The following is a 22,646-nucleotide window of genomic DNA, read 5'->3' as shown; positions in this document are numbered from 1 at the left end:
TTACCCCAAAGCTACAAATGTAGGGATCTGAAGGGGTACGTGCACCCCGATGTTTATAGCAGCAGTGTCCACAATAGGCAAACTGTGGAAAGAGCCAAGATGTCCATCGACAGATGAATGGATAAAGAAGAAGTGGTATATATATACAATGGAATATTATGCAGCCATCAAAAGGAGTGAGATCTTGCCATTTGCAGTGATGTGGATGGAACTGGAGGGTGTTATGCTGAGCGAAATAAGTCAATCAGAGAAAGACATGTATCATATGACCTCACTGATATGAGGAATTCTTAATCTCAGGAAACAAACTGAGGGTTGCTGGAGTGGGGGGTGGGGTGGGAGGGATGGGGTGGCTGGGTGATAGACACTGGGGAGGGTATGTGCTATGGTGAGTGCTGTGAATTGTGCAAGACTGTTGAATCACAGATCTGTACCTCTGAAACAAATAATGCAATATATGTTAAGAAAAAAAAAAAGATAGCAGGAGGGGAAGAATGAAGGGGGAAATCGGAGGGGGAGACAAACCGTGAGAGACTATGGACTCTGAAAAACAAACTGAGGGTTCTAGAGGGGAGGGGGGTGGGAGGATGGGTTAGCCTGGTGATGGGTATTAAAGAGGGCACCTTCTGCATGGAGCACTGGGTGTTATGCACAAACAATGAATCATGGAACACTACATCAAAAACTAATGATGCAATGTATGGTGATTAACATAACAATAAAAAATAAAAAATAAAAGATCCCAAATATGATTATATGACTATCTGGAAGAGTCCAGTTAAAAAAAAAAAAGGTGCTGGAGGCTGAAAACACAGGTTCTGTGTCCACCGGATCTGGGTTTGGATCAGGATGTCTGCATGCCACCTAGGCAGGTTATTCAATTGGCCCAAGCTTCAGCTGTGAAAAGGGGACCCTAGTAGGACCTAGGCTGCTAGTCCTGACACGAGGATTAAACAAGATAATCTGGTCAGATTCTCAGCACCGTAAAGTGTGTTCAGCCTGTGCCTGTGCATTTCTTTGGGTCACGGTGTTCCTCCTCACTACTGCATCTGAATCCCATCCCTGGGTCTGAGGCCGGTTTTCTCTTAAGCTCCCTTGGTTGCTGACAAAGAACTGAAGTAAGTTTTATGGGTTACTTTAAGTGTGGGTTATTTTAAAGGCTCTTAGTTGAATGTCCTTTTTTCCAATAAGGCAAACATTCTCAGCAGAATGAAAAAAGGCCTCCTGCTCTTACCTTACACTTGACACATGACAACTGCCTGCAATAAAGTAGTACAGGAGAAAAAAAAATGAGAATACAAGAACTAGCAAATTAAGACTGTATGCGCTTATGGTTGGGGAAAAGCAGTGAGGCAAACAAATATCAAATTTAAAGGACTCAGTGGGACTTGGGAAATTAACATAAGCATACATCTAACTAATAGTGCTAATTTTGAGCAATGGCATTATAAAACATTTATTGGGCTTTTTGAGCCCTTTTGATGAATTTGTCCTTGAGCCATGTTCTAAAACTTAAAATAATTATGTGTCCAAGAACAAACAAATACCCATCTATTTAAGTATAACTTGCATATTCAACTTACTCAGCAGTGATACTGATCAGGATACTGAGATACAGGGTTTGGCTTCAAAATCTTTATAAGAGTTACCAAGTGGCCAAACCTAATGAAAAACATAATACAAAATCTGTGATCATTCTTTCTTGTTTCTCTTTTTTCCTGCAATAGTGGTGATCTTATTTTGCATGATTATTATTTGTTTTCACTTCTTCTGTATTCTTTGTATTTCCTTCATGTTATATATCAAAGCCCAGGAATGTTTTCCTTCTTTAAGAATCAACAAATCCCTAAAGTATCCCAGTTAAGCTAATAATGAGGTACCCCCAACCTGTTTTTTTGGCCAAAGAGGTAAGCAATGATTAAAAAGACTGATAATACCCAGTGTTGATGATATGACGGGAAGTGGGTTTTTTCATACTTTTGCAGGTATGAATGTTAATTTTTGTTGCGTTTTAGAGAAGATTTTGGTGATATAATTCAAAAGCTTTAAAACAGGCAAAGAATTTGTTCACCCTTTGACCCAATTGCCTCAGTTAAGATTCATCCAAGAAAATAATTGGATGAGTACTCATAACTATATGCACAGAATAATTCATGATCCATTATTTCCGTAAAATTGGAAATAAATATCCAAAAATAAGAGATTAAATCATTTATGATAATCACCCAATATAATACTATACAGCCATAAATTTGACACACATGCACACTTGCATATGTGCATATTGCACATAAAGACAGCGAAAGATGCTTGTAACTACCAAACGTAAGTTAAAATGGCAAATATATCATGAGCCTTTGTTTTTTTAAAATGTATATTATATGTATAGAAAAACATCTGAAAAGATATACACCAAGATATTAACAGTGGTTATATCTGGGTATGGAAATTATCCCTGATCTTTTTTTCTTCTCCTTTAATATCTATTTTAGATAGTACAACAGTGAATATATGTTATTTTTTAATTAGAAAAAAATTCTTTTTTAATCAGAGAAAGAAAAAAAGGAAACATTTTGCCACTAGTTCTCTTAGTCGTTTACTTTGGGTAGAAAGTCAAAGATTACTACACTTCCATTGATTAGTGATTGGTGAATATTCAGATCTTTTGGGAATTTGGAGCATTTTCAGCAACTAAAATATAAAGAAGAAAAGACAAAACTGATGAACACAACAATAGGAACAGCTCTGATATCTCAAAAGCCAGGTGGCTTGTTCTTTGCTCTCCCTCCCTTAATCAAAATTTGATAAAGCTCACCTTCAGTAGATGATTTGCAGACACTTCTAATTGGTCAGGATGTGGCACCAGATGAGTTAATTACAGTACCAAGTTTTCAGTGTGGTTATGCTCAGTAGATTTGTAGAATGTACCAGGGAGCCTCCAGCTCTGCCCAGAGTGGAAGAGGTGGCCAGTGTGGGGATGGGGCAGAAGAGGCTCTTCTGAGGAGCTGACACCCAAGCTAAAGGGTAAGGGTGCAATGGCCAGGTGGGCCAGAGAGGAGACGACATTCCAGGCAAAAGCACAGAAGTATGAATACAACCCTGAGGAGGTTCAGTGGGGGCTTGGCAAATGCTGATTTGTTGTGGTGGTGGTGAATAGAAAACAAAAACATGCTAGGGGCACTGGGTGGCTCAGTTGATTGAGTGTCTGACTCTAGGTTTCAGCTCAGGTCGTGATCTCAGGATCGTGGGATGGAGCCCCACATCAGGCTCTGCACTCAGCACGGAGTCTGCTAAAGTTTCTCTCTCCTTCTGCCCCTCCCCTCTGTCTCTCTCTCTCTCTCTCTCAAATAAATAAATAAATCTTTAAAAAAAAAAAAAAAGCATTCTAGAAATCCTAGCTTTCTAAGTTTTGTAATACAATATGCATTATCTTACACATTCTGGGTACCTTTAAACTTAAGCTGATAATTTGTGTTCTTCATAGAACATTTTCTTATCTTCCAATCCTCTGTTCCTTCAAAGCTGTTTAAATAAATACAAGCAGTAAGAAGAATACACAAAGACGCCTAGCTGATGCAGATCCGGGAAGAGTAGATTCATAGTGACAATATGGGGAGATTCGGATCTGGTAGTGTTCCCCATATACACCCTCAGCCCTCACAATGTTCAGGTTGCATATAAGAACTAAATGGCCAGTTTGTATGGAAATCCTGTTAACACTTAGGTCAGCACAGGAGCCTTTACAAAGGACAGTGTCCTTTTCTCTGATGTCATGTTTTAAATGTCTTTATTTACTGAACTTACTGAAACCATTTGCAAAGATGTTCATGTTTTCCATCATCCTTCATGGTAATTTCCATAAGGAAAGTTGTATGACTTATTTATCTGAAATATGCCTCCCTCAAGACTCATGGGGATCCTAGGACATCAAAATATCTTGATCTGAGCATATCTTTTGCAGGGTGCATTGGTTTCAGCTCAGGTCGTGATCTCAGGATCGTGGGATGGAGCTGCTTGGGAACAAGAAATTGACCTCTTCTTATTAAGAGCTCCGTATACAACAGATTTTTGTTTTTCAGAGCTATCAAAGAAGCAGGAACAAATTTGCTTGGTTATGCTAATTAGCCTTTCTCCCAAGACTGCCACGGAAGACACAAATTTACAATGAGAACTACTCCCAAATCTAGAGACAGCAGGAAGCTAACAGAAATCAACCCACAATGAATTAGCTGCAACCTATTCTGTTTTGGAATTAGAGCATGCTTTCAAGTGTGAATGACTAATGGGTTTCTTCATTTGTCTACAAGCAAGATTATGATTGATAAAAGATAAGACATAATCTTTGCAACTTTTATCAAAGTTAATAAAAACTGCAAAAAGAAATTTAAATGAAGTTTATAAAATGGAAGGTCAGAGTGTAACCGGTGTATCTCTACTCCCATCCAAGAAAAAAGTTAGATTCTAACCCTAAAGTAGAAGAAGGTCAGTTACAAGACTAGATTGGTTGATCAGTGCTCAAAGAGTACTCTGCTTCCTTTGTTTTAATTCTGATGCATAAATCTGTCTCCAGATTATTTCAACCAACTAGTGAAGGGGAGAGTATGGTCCAGATTATACTACACACTGTAAAACCACACGCTGACATTCTACTTTTCAAATATGACTCTTCTGAGTTTGGTTAATACAACTCTACTCTGAAAAGATCATCACCCCTCAGTGAACTGGCAAACTGAATTTTGGAGCCTGTTAAAGCTGAGACCCAGTTTTAGAGTGTGGTGACTTCACCGAGTGCTGCCAGCCCAGCATGACAAAGCCAGCTGGCCTCATGGATCCTTGCTGTAGAAGAGAGATGCTGGGGCATTCTCAGCAGCCCAGTATTCGGGAGTCAGCCTGCACCCGGCCCCTCATCCAGTCACATGGGAATCCCAGGGTTTAAGAAAGAATTCGATGTTTCGTCTGGAGGGGCTTTTTCAGGCCAGATGCTCAGCGGAAGCACTGTCAGTGAGGAATGAAATCTTTTTCTGTCTCCCCTAGAACCCACAGCTGAGTGAACTGACTGGCAGCAAAGCAACAGAGCTGCCAAGCCTTGGAGGCAATCCTCTCATGGATTCTGAGAGGTTAGAGGAGCCCTTGGAATATGCAGAGAATCATATGTAGACAGACACCTGCCTCCTATTCCCTGATTCTGCCATTTAGCATGTGATTCCTAATGGAGGCTGAGGACATTTTTTAATTTTCCTACAGATTCAAAATAATCTCACACTTTAAAAATGAATAATTCCTGGGGCGCCTGGCTGGCTCAGTCAGTAGAACATGTAACTCTTGTTCTTGGGATTGTGAGTTCAAGGCCCACATTGGGGATGGAGCCTACTTAAAAAAATAAAATAAATAAAATGAATAATTCCTTAATATCACCTAATACCAATTCTTAGTCAAAATTGCCCAGTTGTCCTAAGACTGTTCTTTACACCTGTTTGTCCAAGCCGGGATCCAGTTTAGGTCATTACCTTGCATTGAGTTGTTATATCCCTAAATCTCATTTAATACGTAATACTTGCTTTCTCATGCTCTGACTTTTTAAGCGATTGATCCAATTATAGCTCACCTTCTGTATTCGTTTGCTTCATTCTTTGCAGGGCTCTTAGCTTGTCCCTCTATACCCTGTGTTCTAGGTAAACTGGAAGATTGGAAGCTTTGATTACATTCAAGCTAAATGTTTTTGACCGAAACAAAAAATATAAATGTCAAATACTTCATATTGCCTTGCATCACAAGACAGTGTTGTCTGGGCATTAGTGGTGCTAAGACTGGAGCTGGATTAAGATGTACTGTTATCTTACTCTCCTTGTGCCCTGAAAGAAGGACTCAGTGTAGAGGCGCTTTGGCATCACATGACTGTCCCATTCACTATCAACCATTTCTCTGAAGGTTTAATGAGCTCTTGATAATCCTTGCCTAAATCAATAATTTCCCTTTGGAGTCTCCTTTTCTATGTCAGCAGGTTTTATGCTATACTATTTTTTAAAGTTTTTATTTTAATTCCAGTTAGTTAATATACAGTGTTGTATTAGTTTCTGGTGTACAATATAGTGATTCAACAATTCCATACATCACCAGTGCTCATCAGACAAGTGCACTCCTTAATCCCCATCACCTATTTCTCCCATCCCCCCACCCACCTCCCCTCTGGTAACCATCAGTTTGTTCACTATAGTTAAGAGTCTGTTTCTTCTCTCTCTCCCTCTCTGTTTTTTTTCCCTTTGCTCATTTGTTTTGTTTCTTGAATTCTACATATGAGTGAAATCATATGGTATTTCTTTCTCGGACTTATTTTGCTTAGCATTATATTCTCTAGCTCCATCCATGTCATTGTGAATGGCAAGATTTCATTTCTTTTTTATGGTTGAGTAATATTCCTTTGTGTATAGATACCACATTGTCTTTATCCATTTATCTGTTGATGAACAAGTGCATCCATAATTTCACTATTGTAAATAATGCTGCAATAAACATAGGGATGCATGTAACCCTTTGAATTTGTGTTTTTGTATTTTGGGGGCAAATGCCCAGTAGTGCAATTGCTAGATTGTAGGGTAGTTCTATTTTTAACTTTTTGAGGAGCCTCCATACTGTTTTCCACTGTGGCTGCACCAGTTTGCATTCCCACCATCAGTGCAGGAGGGTTCCCCTTTCTCCGCATCCTCTCCAACACTTGCTATTTCTTGTGTTTTAGATTGTAGCCATTCTGACAGGTGTGAGATGATATCTCATTGTGGTTTTGATTTGCATTTCCCTGATGGTAAATGATGATGAACATCTTTTCATGTGTCTGTTGGCCATCTGGATGTCTTCTTTGGAGAAATGTCAGTTCATGTCTTCTGCCCATTTTTAACTGGATTATTTGTTTTTTGAGTGTTGACTTGTATAAGTTCTTTATATATTTTGGATACTAACCCTTTATTGGATATGTCATTTGCAGATATATTCTCCCATTCCATAAGTTGCCTTTTAGTTTTATTGTTTCCTTTGCTGTGCAAAGCTTTTTATTTTGATGTAGTCTCAGTAGTTTATTTTTTATTTCATTTCCCTTGCCTCAAGAGACATATCTAGAAAAAAGTTGCTATGCCCAATGTCAAAAAGGTTACTGCCTCTGTTTTCTTCTAGGATTTTTATGGTTTCAGGTCTTACATTTAGGTCTTTAATCCACTTTGAATTTATTTTTGTGTATGGTGTAAGAAAGTGGTCCAGTTTCTTTTTTTTTCCACATGTTACTGTCCAGTTTTCTCAACACCATTTGTTGAAGAAATTGTCCTTTTCCTGTTGGATACTCTTTCCTGCTTTGTCAAAGATTAATTGATCATATAGTTATGGGTTAATTTCTGGGTTTTCTACTCTGTTCCATCGGTCTCTGTGTCTGTTTTTATGCCAGTACCATACTGTTTTGATCACTATAGCTTTGCAATATAACTTGAAATCCAGAGTTATGATGTCTCCACCTTTGCTTTTCTTTTTCAAGATTGCTTTGGTTATTCAGGGTCTTTTGTGGTTCCATACAAAATTTAGGATTGTTTGTTCTAGTTCCGTGGAAAATGCTGTTGGCATTTTGTTTAACAGTATTTGTTCTTTAACAATATTTGTTCTTCCAACCCATGAGCATAGAATGTCTTTCCATTTCTTTGTGTTATCTTCACTTTCTTTCATCAGTGTTTTATAGTTTTCAGAGTATAGGTCTTTCACCTCTTTGGTTAGGTTTATTCCTAGGTATCTTATTATTTTCGGTACAATTATAAATGGGATTGGTTTCTTAATTTCTCTTTCTGCTGCTTCATTAGTGGTGTATAGAAATGTCACAGATTTCTGAACATTGATTTTGTATCCTGCAACTTCACTGAATTCATTTATCAGTTCTAGCAGGTGGAATCTTTCAGGTTTTCTATATGTAGTATCATGTCATCTGCAAATAGTGAAAGGTTTTACTTCTTTCTTTCCAGTTTAGGTGCCTTTTATTTCTTGTTGTCTGATTGCTATGGCTAGGACTTCCAGTACTATGTTGAATAAAAGTAGTGAGAGTGGACATCCTTGTCTTGTTCCTGACCTTAGATGAAAGGCTCTCAGTTTTTCCCCACTGAGGATGATGTTAGCTGTGGGTTCTTCATATATATAACCTTTTATTATGTTGAGGTATGTCCCCTCTCAACCTAATTTGTTGAGGGTTTTTATTGTGAATGGATGTTGTACTTGTCAAATTATGGTGCACTATTTATGTACTAGTTATGACATGAACCAAGTCATTAGCTTCTTGATCCTTGATTCCCTCACCTATAAAATGGGTATAAAAAATGTAACCAATTCACATAGCTGTTGGAAGTGTTATACGAAATGACCGTGTATCACCGGTGCCTGGTGAAATGTATGCATGCAATAAGCTTTGGTTATTTTTCATTATTGTGCTTTTCCTTATTTCAGCAGTGACAGCTTATGGAACATTATCATTGACTGCCAGTCTCAAGTCCTTGAAGCAAATGACAACATATCTGATAAATTGCTGCTAAGGAGTTGAGGCAGTTAGACTTTTGAAGAAAACTTATACCATTTTTTATTTTCATTTTTTAAAAGATTTTATTTATTTGAGAGAGAGAGCACATGCACAAGCAAGGGGTGGGGAAGGGGGAGAGGCAGAGGGAGAGGGAGAAACAGACTACCCGCTGAGCAGGGAACCTGACATGGGGCTCGATCCCAGGACCCAGGATCATGACCTGAGCCGAAGGCAGACACTTAGGCTGAGCCACCTAGGTGCCCCATTAAGGCAGATTGGAATTTGTTTCAAATAAAGGCTGCTCAGATTAGAATTTCCTAAGGCATATTATAAGAACCAGTAGGCCTCTAACATGCTCCCTGGGAGAAGGATGCCATTCTAAGATAACATCTGGGAAATGCTGTGTATTTTTTCCCACAAGTGGGGTTTCATTGTGCGTGGTATTAAGCTAAAGGTTCTGGAAAGCCTCTTGGCAAAGAAATCTGCTTTGATCAAGTATTTGCTTAATCAGGTATTTTCTAATCTATTTGCCTGTGGACACTACCCATCCCACCTCCGCTTTTATAAAACCAGGTAATACATATAAACATTATATTGAGCTGCCTTAGATTCTTCCAAAGGCTTGAATGAGGAGGGGCTCAAACTGCTGAGCTGACCCTCAGCGGAGAGTAGGAAGATATCTGCCCCTGGCTTTTGGATCCTACAAAGCCATGCAAATGAGCAGAGTTCTTAAGAGGTTTCATTTCCATGTTGGGGCAGATAGGGTAGAAATTAGAGAACCCATAGTAATGTGACAGCTAAACTCTCTTCCTTAGGTTGTCTCCAAACCTTACCAGGACTCCTGGAGGACCTCAGAGTCCATCTGTCCTTTAGGTGTCCCAGAACCATTGGGACTTGCCTAGGCTGACGGGAATGAGTTCATTGGCCTGATGCACAGAAACCAAAGTGCATAGAGGGTGTCAAGTTTCAGAGGAAGACAGAGGATTTAAAGTCAGACCAACAGGGGTCAATGTCTTAGCTGTGATAGGTATTCACCTGATCCCTGGCCAAATCCCTTACTCTCTCTGAACTACAGTTTCTTCATCTATATAATAGGGACAATTAAAGCACTTAGCTCAAACGGTTGTGAAATTTTTGTTAGATATATAAAAGCATTTTAAAAAATATGAAGTGTTATATAAAAGCTCATTAATTTAATGTTAATGTTAAGGTTATTCTTGCTGATCTTCATATTTGGGGGGTCTACTAGTCATTCTTTTATTCATTCAACTTGTCAAATATTTATTGAGCACTTTGCCACATACCAGACCCTAGGATTAGGTGCTGATGTAGAGTATAGAATAAAGCAAATCTGATCCCTGCCTTCTTGGAACTTACATTCTATAGTGGGAGACATATGATAAACAAATGTGCACACAAATAAGTGTATCATTATAGTCTCCTCTCCCCAGGTACTGATGTTATATTTTTTAAATGGGGATATTGCTTATACTCTCTATATAGATGCATTTTGATGGTATTATCCATGAACTGTTCACAGAAAATTCAGAAATGAATTTCTTATTTTAAATAAAGAATAAGATTTTTAATATAGAACTAGAAGAGACCTTAGGAATAGTTTATCTCAATCCCTTTATTTTACAGAGAAGGAAAACTTGAAACCAGAATACTATAGAAATTTCCCCAGTCTGTGTATGCATGTGTGTGTGAGAGAGAGCGAGAAAGGGAGAGAGAGAGACCAGGGTCTCAATGCAGGAGTTAGAACCCTGATTTCTCTTCCCCTCATCAGTGCTTTCCACTTTGCTGGGGTCCATCTGAAAGGGCCAACTTGTATTTTAACAGTAAGTAATAATTACCACATTTTATACAATGGGTTTCAATTACTAGAAATTGGGGCCACAGCACAATTGATTTTTCCAAACTTTGCTCCATAAAACATTAATACTTTAATAGATGTTAGTAGGTTATCATTTTTTAAGTTGCTTGGTCAAATTAGTTTAAGAAACTATGCACCCACCCCCAACCCCTGCCTTTGGGAATCCAGAAATGAATATTGTGATTGTAAAAGATCATTCCTGAAGTAAGGAAGCCTCTTAACCATGTACAACTCAGCATTTCCCATACTTATTTGACTACAGAATCTATTTTGAATTATCTGACAATTAATGTGCTTACAATGTGCTGGCTGGGAAGTACAACCTTAGCATCAGTTTTGTTGGCTTCTTGGTAAAGTCTGTGAAAGCCTAATAGTAAACTAAGTTGTATCAGACAACTTTAAAAAGGGTAGCTTCTTTGGTCTTAGGACCTCAGGCTGACTGTGAATATAGCAGTAACACTTAGTAGGATGCATTTTCTTAAGTTGACCATGTCCTTTTAATCGAGGACCAGAATAGGAAACAATGGAAACTTAGTAAGAGTATGTTCTGATACCTCTTTGGAGGAAAACAATCCTCTTTAAGTTCTTAAGCATGATTTCAGGCCTTTAAAAAATGACTGTTTTTCTTTTTAGGCATCCACAAGCGCAGTGTTCTCCAAAAGGGTGTGATGTCTCCGCAGGACATTCACATAAGGTAGCTGGACATCTTGATTCTGAAGTGACTGTGTATCTTTGTTTCAGACTTGTCCAAGTCGATGGTTGGGAAGCCTATATGTGGCTGCTTGGTCAGGTCATCCAAACGTGAAACTGTTAGTGATATTTTGAAGTCTTTGAGACAAAAGCCCAGCTTGCTAAAGAACTTTGGTTCAGCAGAGAGACAGGGAGGTACAGTGAAGAGAGAATCAAAAGCCTGGAAATTTGCTGCTGAGAATAAATGCTAGCTGCTCCCTGAGGTGATTTGTCTGTGCACTCCACTCTCTACAGATGTTAGAGCCTCTTTTTGAGTAAGGACCCGAGGTTCTTTGGTAGCACTTTGATATCCTGCTCGAATTCAATATGTGAAATGGAGGCGTCTCTCTGTGACTTGGAGCCCACAGCAGGCTTTGAAGTCTGATCCAATTTTTGCTGCCTACTATTTGATGTTGAAAGGATGAAATGAAGAAAATGTACAGTTTTTGCCAGTAACTCTGCTGAGCATATGTAAGATTAAAAAAACAAAATCCTTTGGATGATGTACTTAGAAATGTTAAGTAGATTAATACCTTCCTATAGGTTTTCTTTTTTCTTTCTTAGGGATAAACATTAAGTATAGGAGAAAATCAGCACATAGCTATTTTTTATATTCTGGATTATAATTAATTTAAGAGGGGGCTAGGTTAACTTGTTCAGAGGAAGAAATAAATGAATTAAGCAAAAGGTGTTGAGACTCTGCTACTAATTGCCCCAAGGAGAGGACCTCCTCTCAATTCTCATGCAAGACAGGGGCAACTCACCACATGACCCCAATATACTTAGCTTCTTCCCCATATCATCAGGGTTAAAGGTCCCTTAGTTAAATGGAGGCTGTGTCCTTAAGGCTACTTCATCCGAAGATAAAAGTAATGTTTCTCTTACTGGGTCTTTCCGAAGCATTCCGTTTCTGGGACTGATCTGCTGTCTTCTCAGACATGCCATGCTGCCCCAGGTCGCCCAGGACCAAGTCCCTCAAGAGGAGCCCCTGCAAAATCTGGTAAGAACATTTTGAACTGCATGCTGCTTCTACCTTTGGCGTGCTTGTGCACTTTTTGATGAGTTGTTTAGGCAGGACTGTCTAGAAGGTGGGACTCAGATAGTAATATGACCTAACATTAGCAAAAGTTCAGGTTTGTGCAACCATAAAGGCTGGAAGCAAAATGTGTATTAAAGGTAGCCATTTACTGCCTTCTCATGCCACTCAAGTTTACTTCTCTGAGGGAAGAAAATGAATATCAAAGGCCATTATTTCCCTTTGCCTGTTAAGAACCTCAAATTAGGCAATGGCTTCATAATTTCATTTTGTCAAAAGAAAGATAAACAGTTGGCCAGCTTTCAGTGGAACAGATAATTTTGGGTCAAAATCTAGGGCTTAGTAAAGAATATGGATTTAGAGAGTAGTTCTGCTCTTTTGGCAACACTACCATTCTTTCAGCAAGAATACACACATCTTGCCACACTGCTTTGGGAAATAGCTATTTATGGCCCCTTTTCTAAATTCTTTGCTACAGAATATGGTGAAAGTTAGTTTGGGGGCTTATGTGTGGCTATACTGTGCAGCTTATGCGTCCTTCTGGAAGATAAAATAGAAGCATGATCGTAAGAAATATTTATGAACCAGAAGATACTAAGAGCAGTGTGGACCATTCCTAAGAAAGAAACCTTTTCAACTTAAAATACTGACATTACACTTAATGTAAACCTCATCTGTTTTTCTGAAATATGCAGTAGGTTCTCAGGTCTCTCCAAATTTCTTCTTAGCCTGTTTTTCAGTGACAAAGTAGTACAATATGAAGTGGAAAATGTACAACAAATGTGTTAGGACCTTCAGTCTGTATGGAACTCAAACTCTTGGAAAGAGACAAGAGAGGACAACTGTACTATAGCAGAACCTTCTAAATGGGTATGCAGAAAATAATAAATCTGTCAAAGGGAATATTATCCGCACAGTGTTCAGTGTTCCCACACAGGCAGATAGTGTTTAGGAGTAAGGCCACAATGAGGAGAGGTAGGAGTAGTGCAAAAAAAGAGGAAAATTTAGGGAAAAGACTGTGGTGGAGCAGAATCCATTATGCAAGAATTTGGTTGGCATTTGTCTCTATCCAAATGGACAATCTCTACCTTTTAATTGAGTTGTTTAGACCATTTATATTTAATGTGATTATTGATGTATTTTGGCTTAAATCTACCATCTTGCTATTTATTTTCAATTTGTCACATCTGATCTTTGTTCTCTTTTGGCATTCTACTTTAAAATACACATAAAAAGAAAAATTTTAAGTATGATTGAGTAGCCAAAGGCACAGATTCTAGAGTGAGACCTGCCTGGATTCAAATCTCTGTTCTCCTGTGTAGTGTTAATTGAGTTATGAAACCGCTCCTTAATCAGTACTTACACATGTAAAATGAGTAATTTGAAAAATTTCTTTAGATTTGCAACAATTTGAAAAAACTCTCAGATGAACTGCACAGTTTAGAAATACTGAAAAAAATTAAGAAAAAGGTATTACTGTATGAAAACAGTATATAATACATATAACATACATCATATGTGTTAATCAACTGCTTATGTTACCAGTAAGGTTTCAGGTCAACAGTAGGCTATGAGTAGTTACATTTTTGATGAATCAAAAATTAGACATGGATTTTTGACTGTGCAGAGGTCAGCACTCCCAACCCCTGTGTTGTTGAAGGGCCAACTATAATTCCTTTTTATTGTATTCACAAAAGTATCTGACTGTGCAAATTGGAAATTAAAACAACCAACCCAAAACTGGTCTTTTAAAACAGTACAAGAAGTCTGAGAATAGGAGAGTTCCTGGCACTTAGTAAGTATTAACAATTGTTGAGTAAATAGATGAATAAATAAATATAAAGACAAATGTCTAAAGGATACATTTTTAAACAGTAAAATCAGATCAGGTCTGGATATATGCCTATCAGCCTAAATAATTTCACTGCTTGGATTAGTTGCAAAGTGATTGGGGGATGGTTGCACTTTTAAATGGGGTGGTTGGGGTTGGTTTCATTGAGAAGGCTTGAAAGTGGTGAACTAATTAGCCATGCAGTATTTGGGAGAATAGCATTCCAGGCAAAGGGAATACTATGGCAAAGGCCCTGAGGGGAGAGCCTGCATGGAATAGGTGAGGAGTAGAAAGAAGCCGATGTGATAGGATCTGGGAGAGCAAGAAGAATGGCAGGAGGTGAGGAGCCAGATGATACAGGTCAGCACTTCTTCTTCTTCTTTTTTTTTTTTTTCCAACTTTTATTTATTAAGTCATCTCTACCCCCAGCATGTGGCTTGAACTCACATCCCCGAGATCAAGGGTTCCATGCTTGGGGCGCCTGGGCGGCTCAGTCAGTTGAGTGTCCAGCTCTTGATCTCAGCTCAGGTCTTGAGTTCAAGCCCCACACTGGGCTCTGTGCTGGGCGTGGAGCCTGCTTAAAAGAAATAAAAAATAAAACAAAATAAAAAGAATCGCATGCTCTACCGACTAAGCCAGTCAGGTGCCCGAGGTCCATACTTCTTAATGACTTAAGTACCCCAGGGATCTAGTTCATATGAAGATTCTGATTCAGTAGGTCTGTGTGGCTCTGAAGATTCTGCAACTCTGATAAGCTTCCAGGTGGTGCCAATATTGTTGCTCTGAGGCCCACAATAGTAAGGGTATAAACTCAGTGAAATGCAGAGTGCTGAGCATTTTCAGCACAGGAGTGACATGACCTGAGTTGTGTTTTAAAATGAGTACTCCAGCCCGTGGGTTGAGGATGGACTACAGACCTCATCAGTGAATGAGATATTCTGGGTAAGTTTCATTTTCCAGACAGCTGAAACTTTCTGAAACCTATGACTCCCTTTCATACTAAGTGTAATGAACACAATTCTTTAGTGTCTCAGTACATGATCATTAACAATTATCACACTGGGCCGTAATGCAGAGAGAGTCCTAGAGACCATTGTGAAATGGGACCACCTACCCTTTCCTGTGATACCTCACCTAAGTGAGGTAGGTCTGCCCTTGGTTATCTTCTCATCTACAAGCAATACAAGTTATTCATATTTCTTTTTTAAATTTTTTTTTAAGTAAGCTCTACACCTAGTGTGGGGCTTGAACTCATGACCCTGAGATCAAGAGCCGCATGCTCTACCAACTGAGCCAGCCAGGTGCCCCCATATTTCTTTTTGAAGGTCAGAAGGTCATTGCACTTGCTACATTGCACTTTAACTCCATTGGGTCTTAAAGCTGGAGCATGGCACATTTGTAGGGAGCTGAGGAGCGGGTGGAATTGCACTGGCCTCCCAAAGGAGACAGTTGGCAGTGCACTGTGTTGGGCTGTGGTAGAGCCCTCAGGGGGTGTCTGATGTCAGGTTTAGTGATCTGATTTGAGATCTTTCATGGCCTGTCCGCCCCACACTTCTTCCCAGTCTAATGCCATCTCCTTCATTATTTTTCTTTCTTGTTGCTCATTGCTAACTCTTACTGATTTTGGCATTGGTTCAGCTATCAGAAAGCAAACTTGGGCTCTGTTTTATCCTTGGAACTCTTAATCCTTAGGTTGACCAAACATCTCCATTTTCCTGGAACTGAAGGGTTTTCCAAGATGTGGGATTTTCAGTGCTAACACCAGGACAGTCCCAGGCAAATGGGGACAAGTTGGTCACCCTATTAAAATACTAGAAGTTGAACTTGATTTGGGGAGGAACTGTTTTTTTAATTAGATCACTGTTTCAGGCAAGACAAAGCCTTAGATCCATGTGACAGAATTGCCTCACACTGCCTGCCTGTGTTTGGAAGGGGTTACAAGCAGCTTGCCAAACAGCAAGCACTGTGACCATAAAGGGCTCAGATGTCATCCATTTGACCAAGAGAGCATGTTCCTACAACGGAGTCTCAAAGGCAACATAATCCGTATTGGGAAAGCACATGGAAACCAAACCCTATATGGAGGGAAGGCTGCTAGGCCTTTGGCCTGCATCTGATGCCATTATGGAATGCCACACACAAGACTTCGTGGCCTCTCTTACGCCCTCACGTATGGGTAGTCTCTGGTACTCTGAATCCCTCCTCTTTTTGGCTTCCATTGGCCTGAGACATCTTTTCTCCTTGCCCAGGTGCCACAGAATTCACCGTAAACCCTCATCAGTGAGACTGGTTAAAGCCTGTCTCAGGACTTTTCTCAGTGAGATAGTAAAGGAATTACAGGCATAGAATTCTTATTCCATTAGCATGGGAAGTGGAAAAACCACCTCCTTGTTAAAGGATCTTTTTTGATGAGTGGTGCTCAAACTTCAGTGTGCATCAAAATCACTGTCATTCCATTGTCTCTGATTTGGGGTAGAGGAGAGGGGGAATTTGTGTTTTTATCAAATTCCCAGCTGACACCACACTGCTGGTCTGGGGACTACCCTTTGGGAACCACTGCTCTAGGTGTCCCCTATCTCTGCAATACTACACTGAGTCAGAAAAAGTGAACTGTATATGTATGGTTTTCTATTCATTCAACAAACACTTACTGAGCACCCACTGTATATCAACTGCAGGCCAGGAAGTGAAATAAGACACTTAGAGAATGTAATGTATTTCTAATATCTTGGTCTTTGCTGTTATTTTCCAAAGCAGGTTTGGGAATACACCAGTGTCCTTATTTATCTCAAGTGGCCTCATTAAATTCTCAGGAAGTTGTCAAGAACAAAGTTACAGTTATTTGTAACTTAGCTGTAGAGGAGGAGGAGGGGAGTGTTCCAGATTTTTATAAAGTGTCTCAGTTTCTAAAATTATTAGGAATTATTGCTTTTAAAGAATATTTCTATTTTATAAACTCTGCCAGGCTTTGCCAGCTTCTCTTAACACAAAATTGCTCTAAACCCCCCCAGATCTGAATATTTGCACGGATCTCTAATATGTATGTCATCACCATAATGTTTATGTTCTGGTTTTTTGCAAAAGAATTTAGGTAAGGCCAGCATAAGGATTGCACGGTTGGAGGCTTGTGGGCATGAGGGTAGAGGGTGGAAGGAGAAAGAAGAGAGGAGATTATAGCTCTCCGAATCCCAAACTTCATTTCTAATTTAGCCTGATTTATGTTAATCAGATACCTTTCTTCTTCTGCTTAAAAGACTTTCCTTGTTTTTACCAGATCTGGATTTGGGGTTGTTTTGTTTTTGTTCAGCTTTATTTTGTAATTCTGGAGAATGTGAGCGGAGTGCTGGCTGGCTGTCGTGACTGTTTACCCCAACAGAGGCTTCTGTCCAAAACTGACTTTTAGGAGGAACTTTGTAGGTTAACTACCAAGAGGAGAACATTCGTTTTAGCACCCCATTTTCCCTGAAATTTGGGGATCTGGAGGATAAGGAGAAGGGACACAGTCCACAGAGGTCAGCACCACCACCCGTTGAGGCGGCAAGATCCTGACCCTGCCTGAGGAGTTGAGGCTGGAGGAGAAGTGGCCACAGCCCAGGCGGTCAATTGTCAGCCACCATTCCCAAGGCCACATGGCTCACGGAAGGCCTTGTGACAGTCTGTTCTCATTCCTGCAACTCATTAAAGCACGTTATGAAGTTGCATAGTTTGGGGCCATTATTTCTGCTTAGACTGTGACTGCAAACATATCCGAGGAAAGTTCAGCAGGAACTTTTCCGGTGCTTTCCCGAGTGTGTCAGGTCAAGATGCACTTTTTGCAGATGCCAAGTGAGGTTCTGGCATTGACCCAGGACATCAGGAGCACAGCTGCCAAACAACACGAGGCGGGGTGTGTGAGGCGAGTTAGGGTACTTGGCTTCCAGAATGGGATGCTGAGGGCATGGCTATAAAACGTGCTGAGAGGAATTTTATTTTTAAATTCTTTTCTACTTGATGTATTTGGAACAGCACATACTCTATAGACTACCCTGTTAACCTTGGCTGCCTCGTTTGTTTTATTTTAAAGGATTCTTTTCAACTTTAAAATTAAACATACAGTTGTATAGTGGTAGGAGTGAGGAGTGGAGTGGTTTTTCTTTTTACTTTTGCTTGTTTTCCAAGATTAGGAGTAATACATTTTTTTTTTGAATTCATAGAATTTTTTTTTTAGTAGTTTGTGAATTTCAGAAAATTGAACAAAGTGAGGAATTCTCATATACCCCCTTATGTCTTCCCCTCCCCCCAAGTTTCCCCTATTATTAACATCTTGCATTATTGTGACTCAGTTGTTACAATGATGAGCCAATATTGATATGTTATTAACTAAAGTCCAGAATTCATATTAGGGCTTACTCTTTGTGTTGCACAATCTGAGTTTTGACAAATGTATTGACATGTATCCACCACTGTAGTATCATACAGAGTAGTTTCACTTGCCTAAAAATCCCTTGTGGCTCTACCTATTTCTCCCTCCCTCCCCCCCACCCTAAACTCGTAGCAACCTCTATTTGGGGGGTGAGGGTGGGAGTTGTTGTTTTTTGTTTGGTTGGTTTTTTTCTTTTACTGTTTACAAAATGTCCCTTTTCCAAATGGAAATATACTTGGAATAATACAGTGCACAACTTCTTCAAATTGCCTTCTTTCAGTTAGCAGTATGCATTTGAGCTCTTCCATGTCTTGCGGGGCTTGATAGTCCATTTCTTTTTATTGCTGAAAATACTCTTGTGTGGATGTTTATCCATTGTGTGGATTATTTGTCCATTCACCTCTTAAAGGCCATCTTAGTTGCTTCCAGGTTTTGGCAATTATGAATAAAGCTGCTGTAAACATTTTTGTTCAGGTTTTTGTGTGAATATAAGTTTTCAACTCTTTGGGGTAATACCAGAGAGTGTGATTGCTAGATTATATGGTAAGAGTATGTTTAGCTTTGTAAGAAGCTGCCAAACTGTCTTGCAAAATAGCTGTGCCATTTTGTATTCCCACCAGCAGAGAATAAGAGTTCATATTGCTCCATGTCCTCACCAGCATTTGGTATTATCAGTGTTTTGGATTTTAGCCATTTTAATAGGTGTGTAGTAGTATCTCATTATTGTTTTAATTTCTATTTCCCTGATGACATATGATTTGAAGCAACTTTTCACATGCTTATTTGCCACCTGTATGTCTTCTTTGGTGAAGTATCTGTCTAGATCTTTTTCCCATTTTTAAATTGTCATTTGTCTTCTTATTGTTAAGTTTTAAGAATTCTCTGTATATTTTGGATACCAGTCCTTTGCCAGATATGTTTTACAAATGTTTCTCTCAGTCTGTGGCTTGTCTTTTCATTGTTTAAATAGTGTCTTTAGTAGAGCAGTAATTAATCTTTTATGTGTGTATAATTAGGAAGAAAAATGTTTTCAAATCAACCTGACTCCCATCTTGGCTTAGCACCCATTCTGCATCCAAGGAAGTAAGAGTAGTCTGAGAGGAACAAGGTGATCTGTCATTTAGATGTTGAACATATGAGAACCTGACACAAGTGTGTTCCCCAAATGAAATATAATCAATTTTAAATGTTATAGGGAGGCAAGACAGACATAGTTCAAAAGTAAGTAAGAAAAAAATATGAGTATATGCAGAACCATGCTAAGATTTTTTTTCCAGTTTCCATTTTTCTATGAGTTTCCTGTTTCCTTGCTACTTATACTTCTTAAGTAACTAGTATTCCTAAAATGACCAGGAAAACTCCAGTTGTCAGCTTCTGGTAAAAACTGTATTTAGCAGAAGAAAAATTACTGGCTTAAGTCAGAGAGGGCTGGGAGAGAGTGAAATACATCCTTATTACTTATTCTTTCAGATAGTCTGCAGGTGTTTATTGAGCACCTACTAAGTGGCAGGCACTGTGCTGGGTGCTGGTGGTATACAAGGCGGCAGGATCCAGGCTTGTCCGTGTGAAGTTTACATTCCAAGAGGGAAATGGACAAGGTACTCCAAAATCAAGTCTCCTTTGACGGAGGTGTTAATAAGAGTGAGCACTGGATCTGAGCTCCAACAAGGATACTGGGTCTCAGAGGAGTGGAGAAGGGCCAGATAGGCTTAAACCAAAGTGGGGGGTGGGGTGGGGGGAGGACCAAGAATCAGCCAGGCAAAGAGGGGAGAAAGGTGTTCCAGCCCTCTGTTCCCTTTCCACACCAGGAACAGCTCACATGGTAGAGAGAGGAGATTTTGGTTGTTCTTGTTTTTATATTTTTTAAAATTCTGAAATGTAACATGCCTACAGAAAAAAAAAAAAACATTTAAAACAGAGATGGACAGTGTAAGGAATTATTATAAAGGAAGCCCACACATAACTACAACTGAGATCTCAAAAAGAACTTGCCCACACCTCAGAAATGTTCTGCACACCCTTTCCTGATAATGACTCTCATTTTCTTCCTAAGTATGCATCCTAAATATCATAGTTCCATTTTGCCTGTCTTTAAACTTTGCATAACTAAAATCACACAGCATGTATTCTTTGGTTTTTAGCTTTTTCTTCTTTTTTTTTCCCTTAACATTACATTTTTTAAGATTAACTTGTTTATTTTCATTGCTATAGAGTATCCTACTTTATGAATCCAGTCTTCTGTCACTGGGTATATGGGTTGCTTCCAGTTTAGAGCTCTTATAAAAAAGATGTCCACGGATGGTGGTCCCACACTCTCGGCATATAGCACAGCAGGCTTTGGAGTCAAGCAGACTTAAATGGACATCTCAGCCCTGCCACTCGAACAGCTTTGTGACTTTGGGCACATTACTTAACCTCTCTGTGCCTCTTTCTTGTCATCTGTAAAATAGGAATAATAAAAATACCTATAACATGGGATATGCATGTACAGTGCTTCACACAATACTTGGCATATAGTAAGCATTCAACAGAAGTTTGCTCCTGCATGGGGTTCTGTTTCTTATTCATGGGAATATTTCATTTTTCTTTGGGTAAGTTCTCTACCGAGTTTCTATGGCCTGACTTATCTGGATCTGGAATTATAGAAGCCTTTGAAATACTTCTCCTCAACCCTCTTATTTTACAGATGAGGAAACTGAGTCCCGGTTGGTCAATACAGAGCTGGGTTCTAGGGAGAAATCAAGGAAATGGTGCCTTTGGACCACTCTCATGGCCGAGACTGTTCTTGATGGTTCTTTGGACAACCATTTTAGCTTCTCACATGTATTTTCCTCTTTGTTCTACAAAGGAAGAGGGGAAAATAGAAAGCTCAAGGGGTTAAACAGTTAGCTCTATGGGCAGCAGTAGACTGTGAAGTCTGTTACTTTATGCCCAAGCTATTTGATTGTTTGTGTATTGGTCAGGGTATACGATTTCATGGGCTCTCTCCTGGTTAGGTTCAGAGGCAAGCAGGCAAAATAAGGGACATAAAACCATGCCTCAGGGACTATTGGCATGAGGTTTAGGTGTCTGTTTAGCTTGGACTGCTGTCAGATTTACATTAAAATTACTTGTTATTTTTTTAAAAGAATAGATATATTTCTTTTTGAACTATAAAGATGAAGTTGGGGTAATAACAGGAAGGAAAAATTCAAGATAAACAACTGACATTAAATGAGTCCACAATTTACTTCCAAGCAAGAACAATTCACAGTGACTTTCTCTTCCCCTGCTTCAAGTCTGCATTCTATCCTAAACTAGACTTCTCTGAGCAATGCCCACCACCAGCCCCAAACCTTTCCGGTCCTATATTTTGCCTGTCTTTCCAGGACTTTGCTGGCATTTAACCCTTTGATTAGCCTGAACTTCCTTGGTCTCTGATCCACATTCCTAAGAATTTGTGCGTGTGTGTGTGTGTGTGTGTATGTGTGTGTGTTTATATGTGTGTGATGCTCTGGCAACTTTGAGGGAACTCCAAGTCAGGACTTGTCCTTCAAAAATAAGACTCCAGGGGCACCTGGGTGGCTCAGTCGGTTAAGCGTCTGCCTTCAGCTCAGGTTATGATCCCAGGGTCCTGGGATGGAGCCCCATTTCAGGCTCCTTGCTCAGTGGGGAGCCTGCTTCTCCCTCTCCCCTCTGCCTGCCACTCCCCCTGTTTGTATTCTCTCTCTCTCTCTCAAATAAATAAAAATCTAAAACAACAACAACAACCAACAACAACAACAACAAAAATAAGACTCCAGATTATCAGTTTAACTCATGAGAATAGAGCCTGGCACAAGGTAAGCACTTAATAAACATTTAGCTGCTGCTGTGATTTCTTACCCCTCAAATGAGAATCACTTCTGAAAGTAGCAATTTCCAAGTTAACAACTCCTCCTTGCCTTTCAAATTGTCAAGACTTATGGAGTATGCTAAGATTTCTATAAACCGCTTTTGGTTTTTCCTCGATGTCACCACAAGTCTCAAGAGTTTATCACCTTGAACCTTTACTGCATTTAAGAAGAGTGGGACTAATTTGTTGGTATTTTCTGGGTCTGGCAATTTGTGTAATGGGAGGAGTTCTGTTTCATTAATCCACCTAAGTGGTATAAGGACTATACCCCTCCCACCAACTCAGATCTCCATTTCCTTTCTTCACTATCCAAAAGGGTCTATTCAGCTGCTTAGCAGTGAGCAATTAGAACAGCCAGTCTA

At 39.5% G+C, this 22,646-nt stretch overlaps 1 protein-coding gene across 1 annotated transcript in view; it reads left to right on the top strand.

The window, feature by feature from the left end:
• MYO3B (myosin IIIB) overlaps positions 1-22,646 on the top strand; it is a 390,474-nt gene that overhangs the window by 298,912 nt on the left and 68,916 nt on the right. Inside the window, exons 31-32 of the mRNA XM_032401018.1 lie at positions 11,046-11,106; positions 12,042-12,141. Of these exons, the coding sequence (XP_032256909.1) occupies positions 11,046-11,106; positions 12,042-12,141 (161 nt within the window). The remainder of the gene's footprint in view (positions 1-11,045; positions 11,107-12,041; positions 12,142-22,646) is intronic.

Source organism: Phoca vitulina, unplaced genomic scaffold (assembly GCF_004348235.1).
Source record: "Phoca vitulina isolate PV1807 unplaced genomic scaffold, GSC_HSeal_1.0 scaffold1, whole genome shotgun sequence".
Lineage (NCBI taxonomy): Eukaryota > Metazoa > Chordata > Mammalia > Carnivora > Phocidae > Phoca > Phoca vitulina.
The sequence above is the reverse complement of the archived record's forward strand: the minus strand, read 5'-3'. Positions and strand labels throughout refer to the sequence as shown.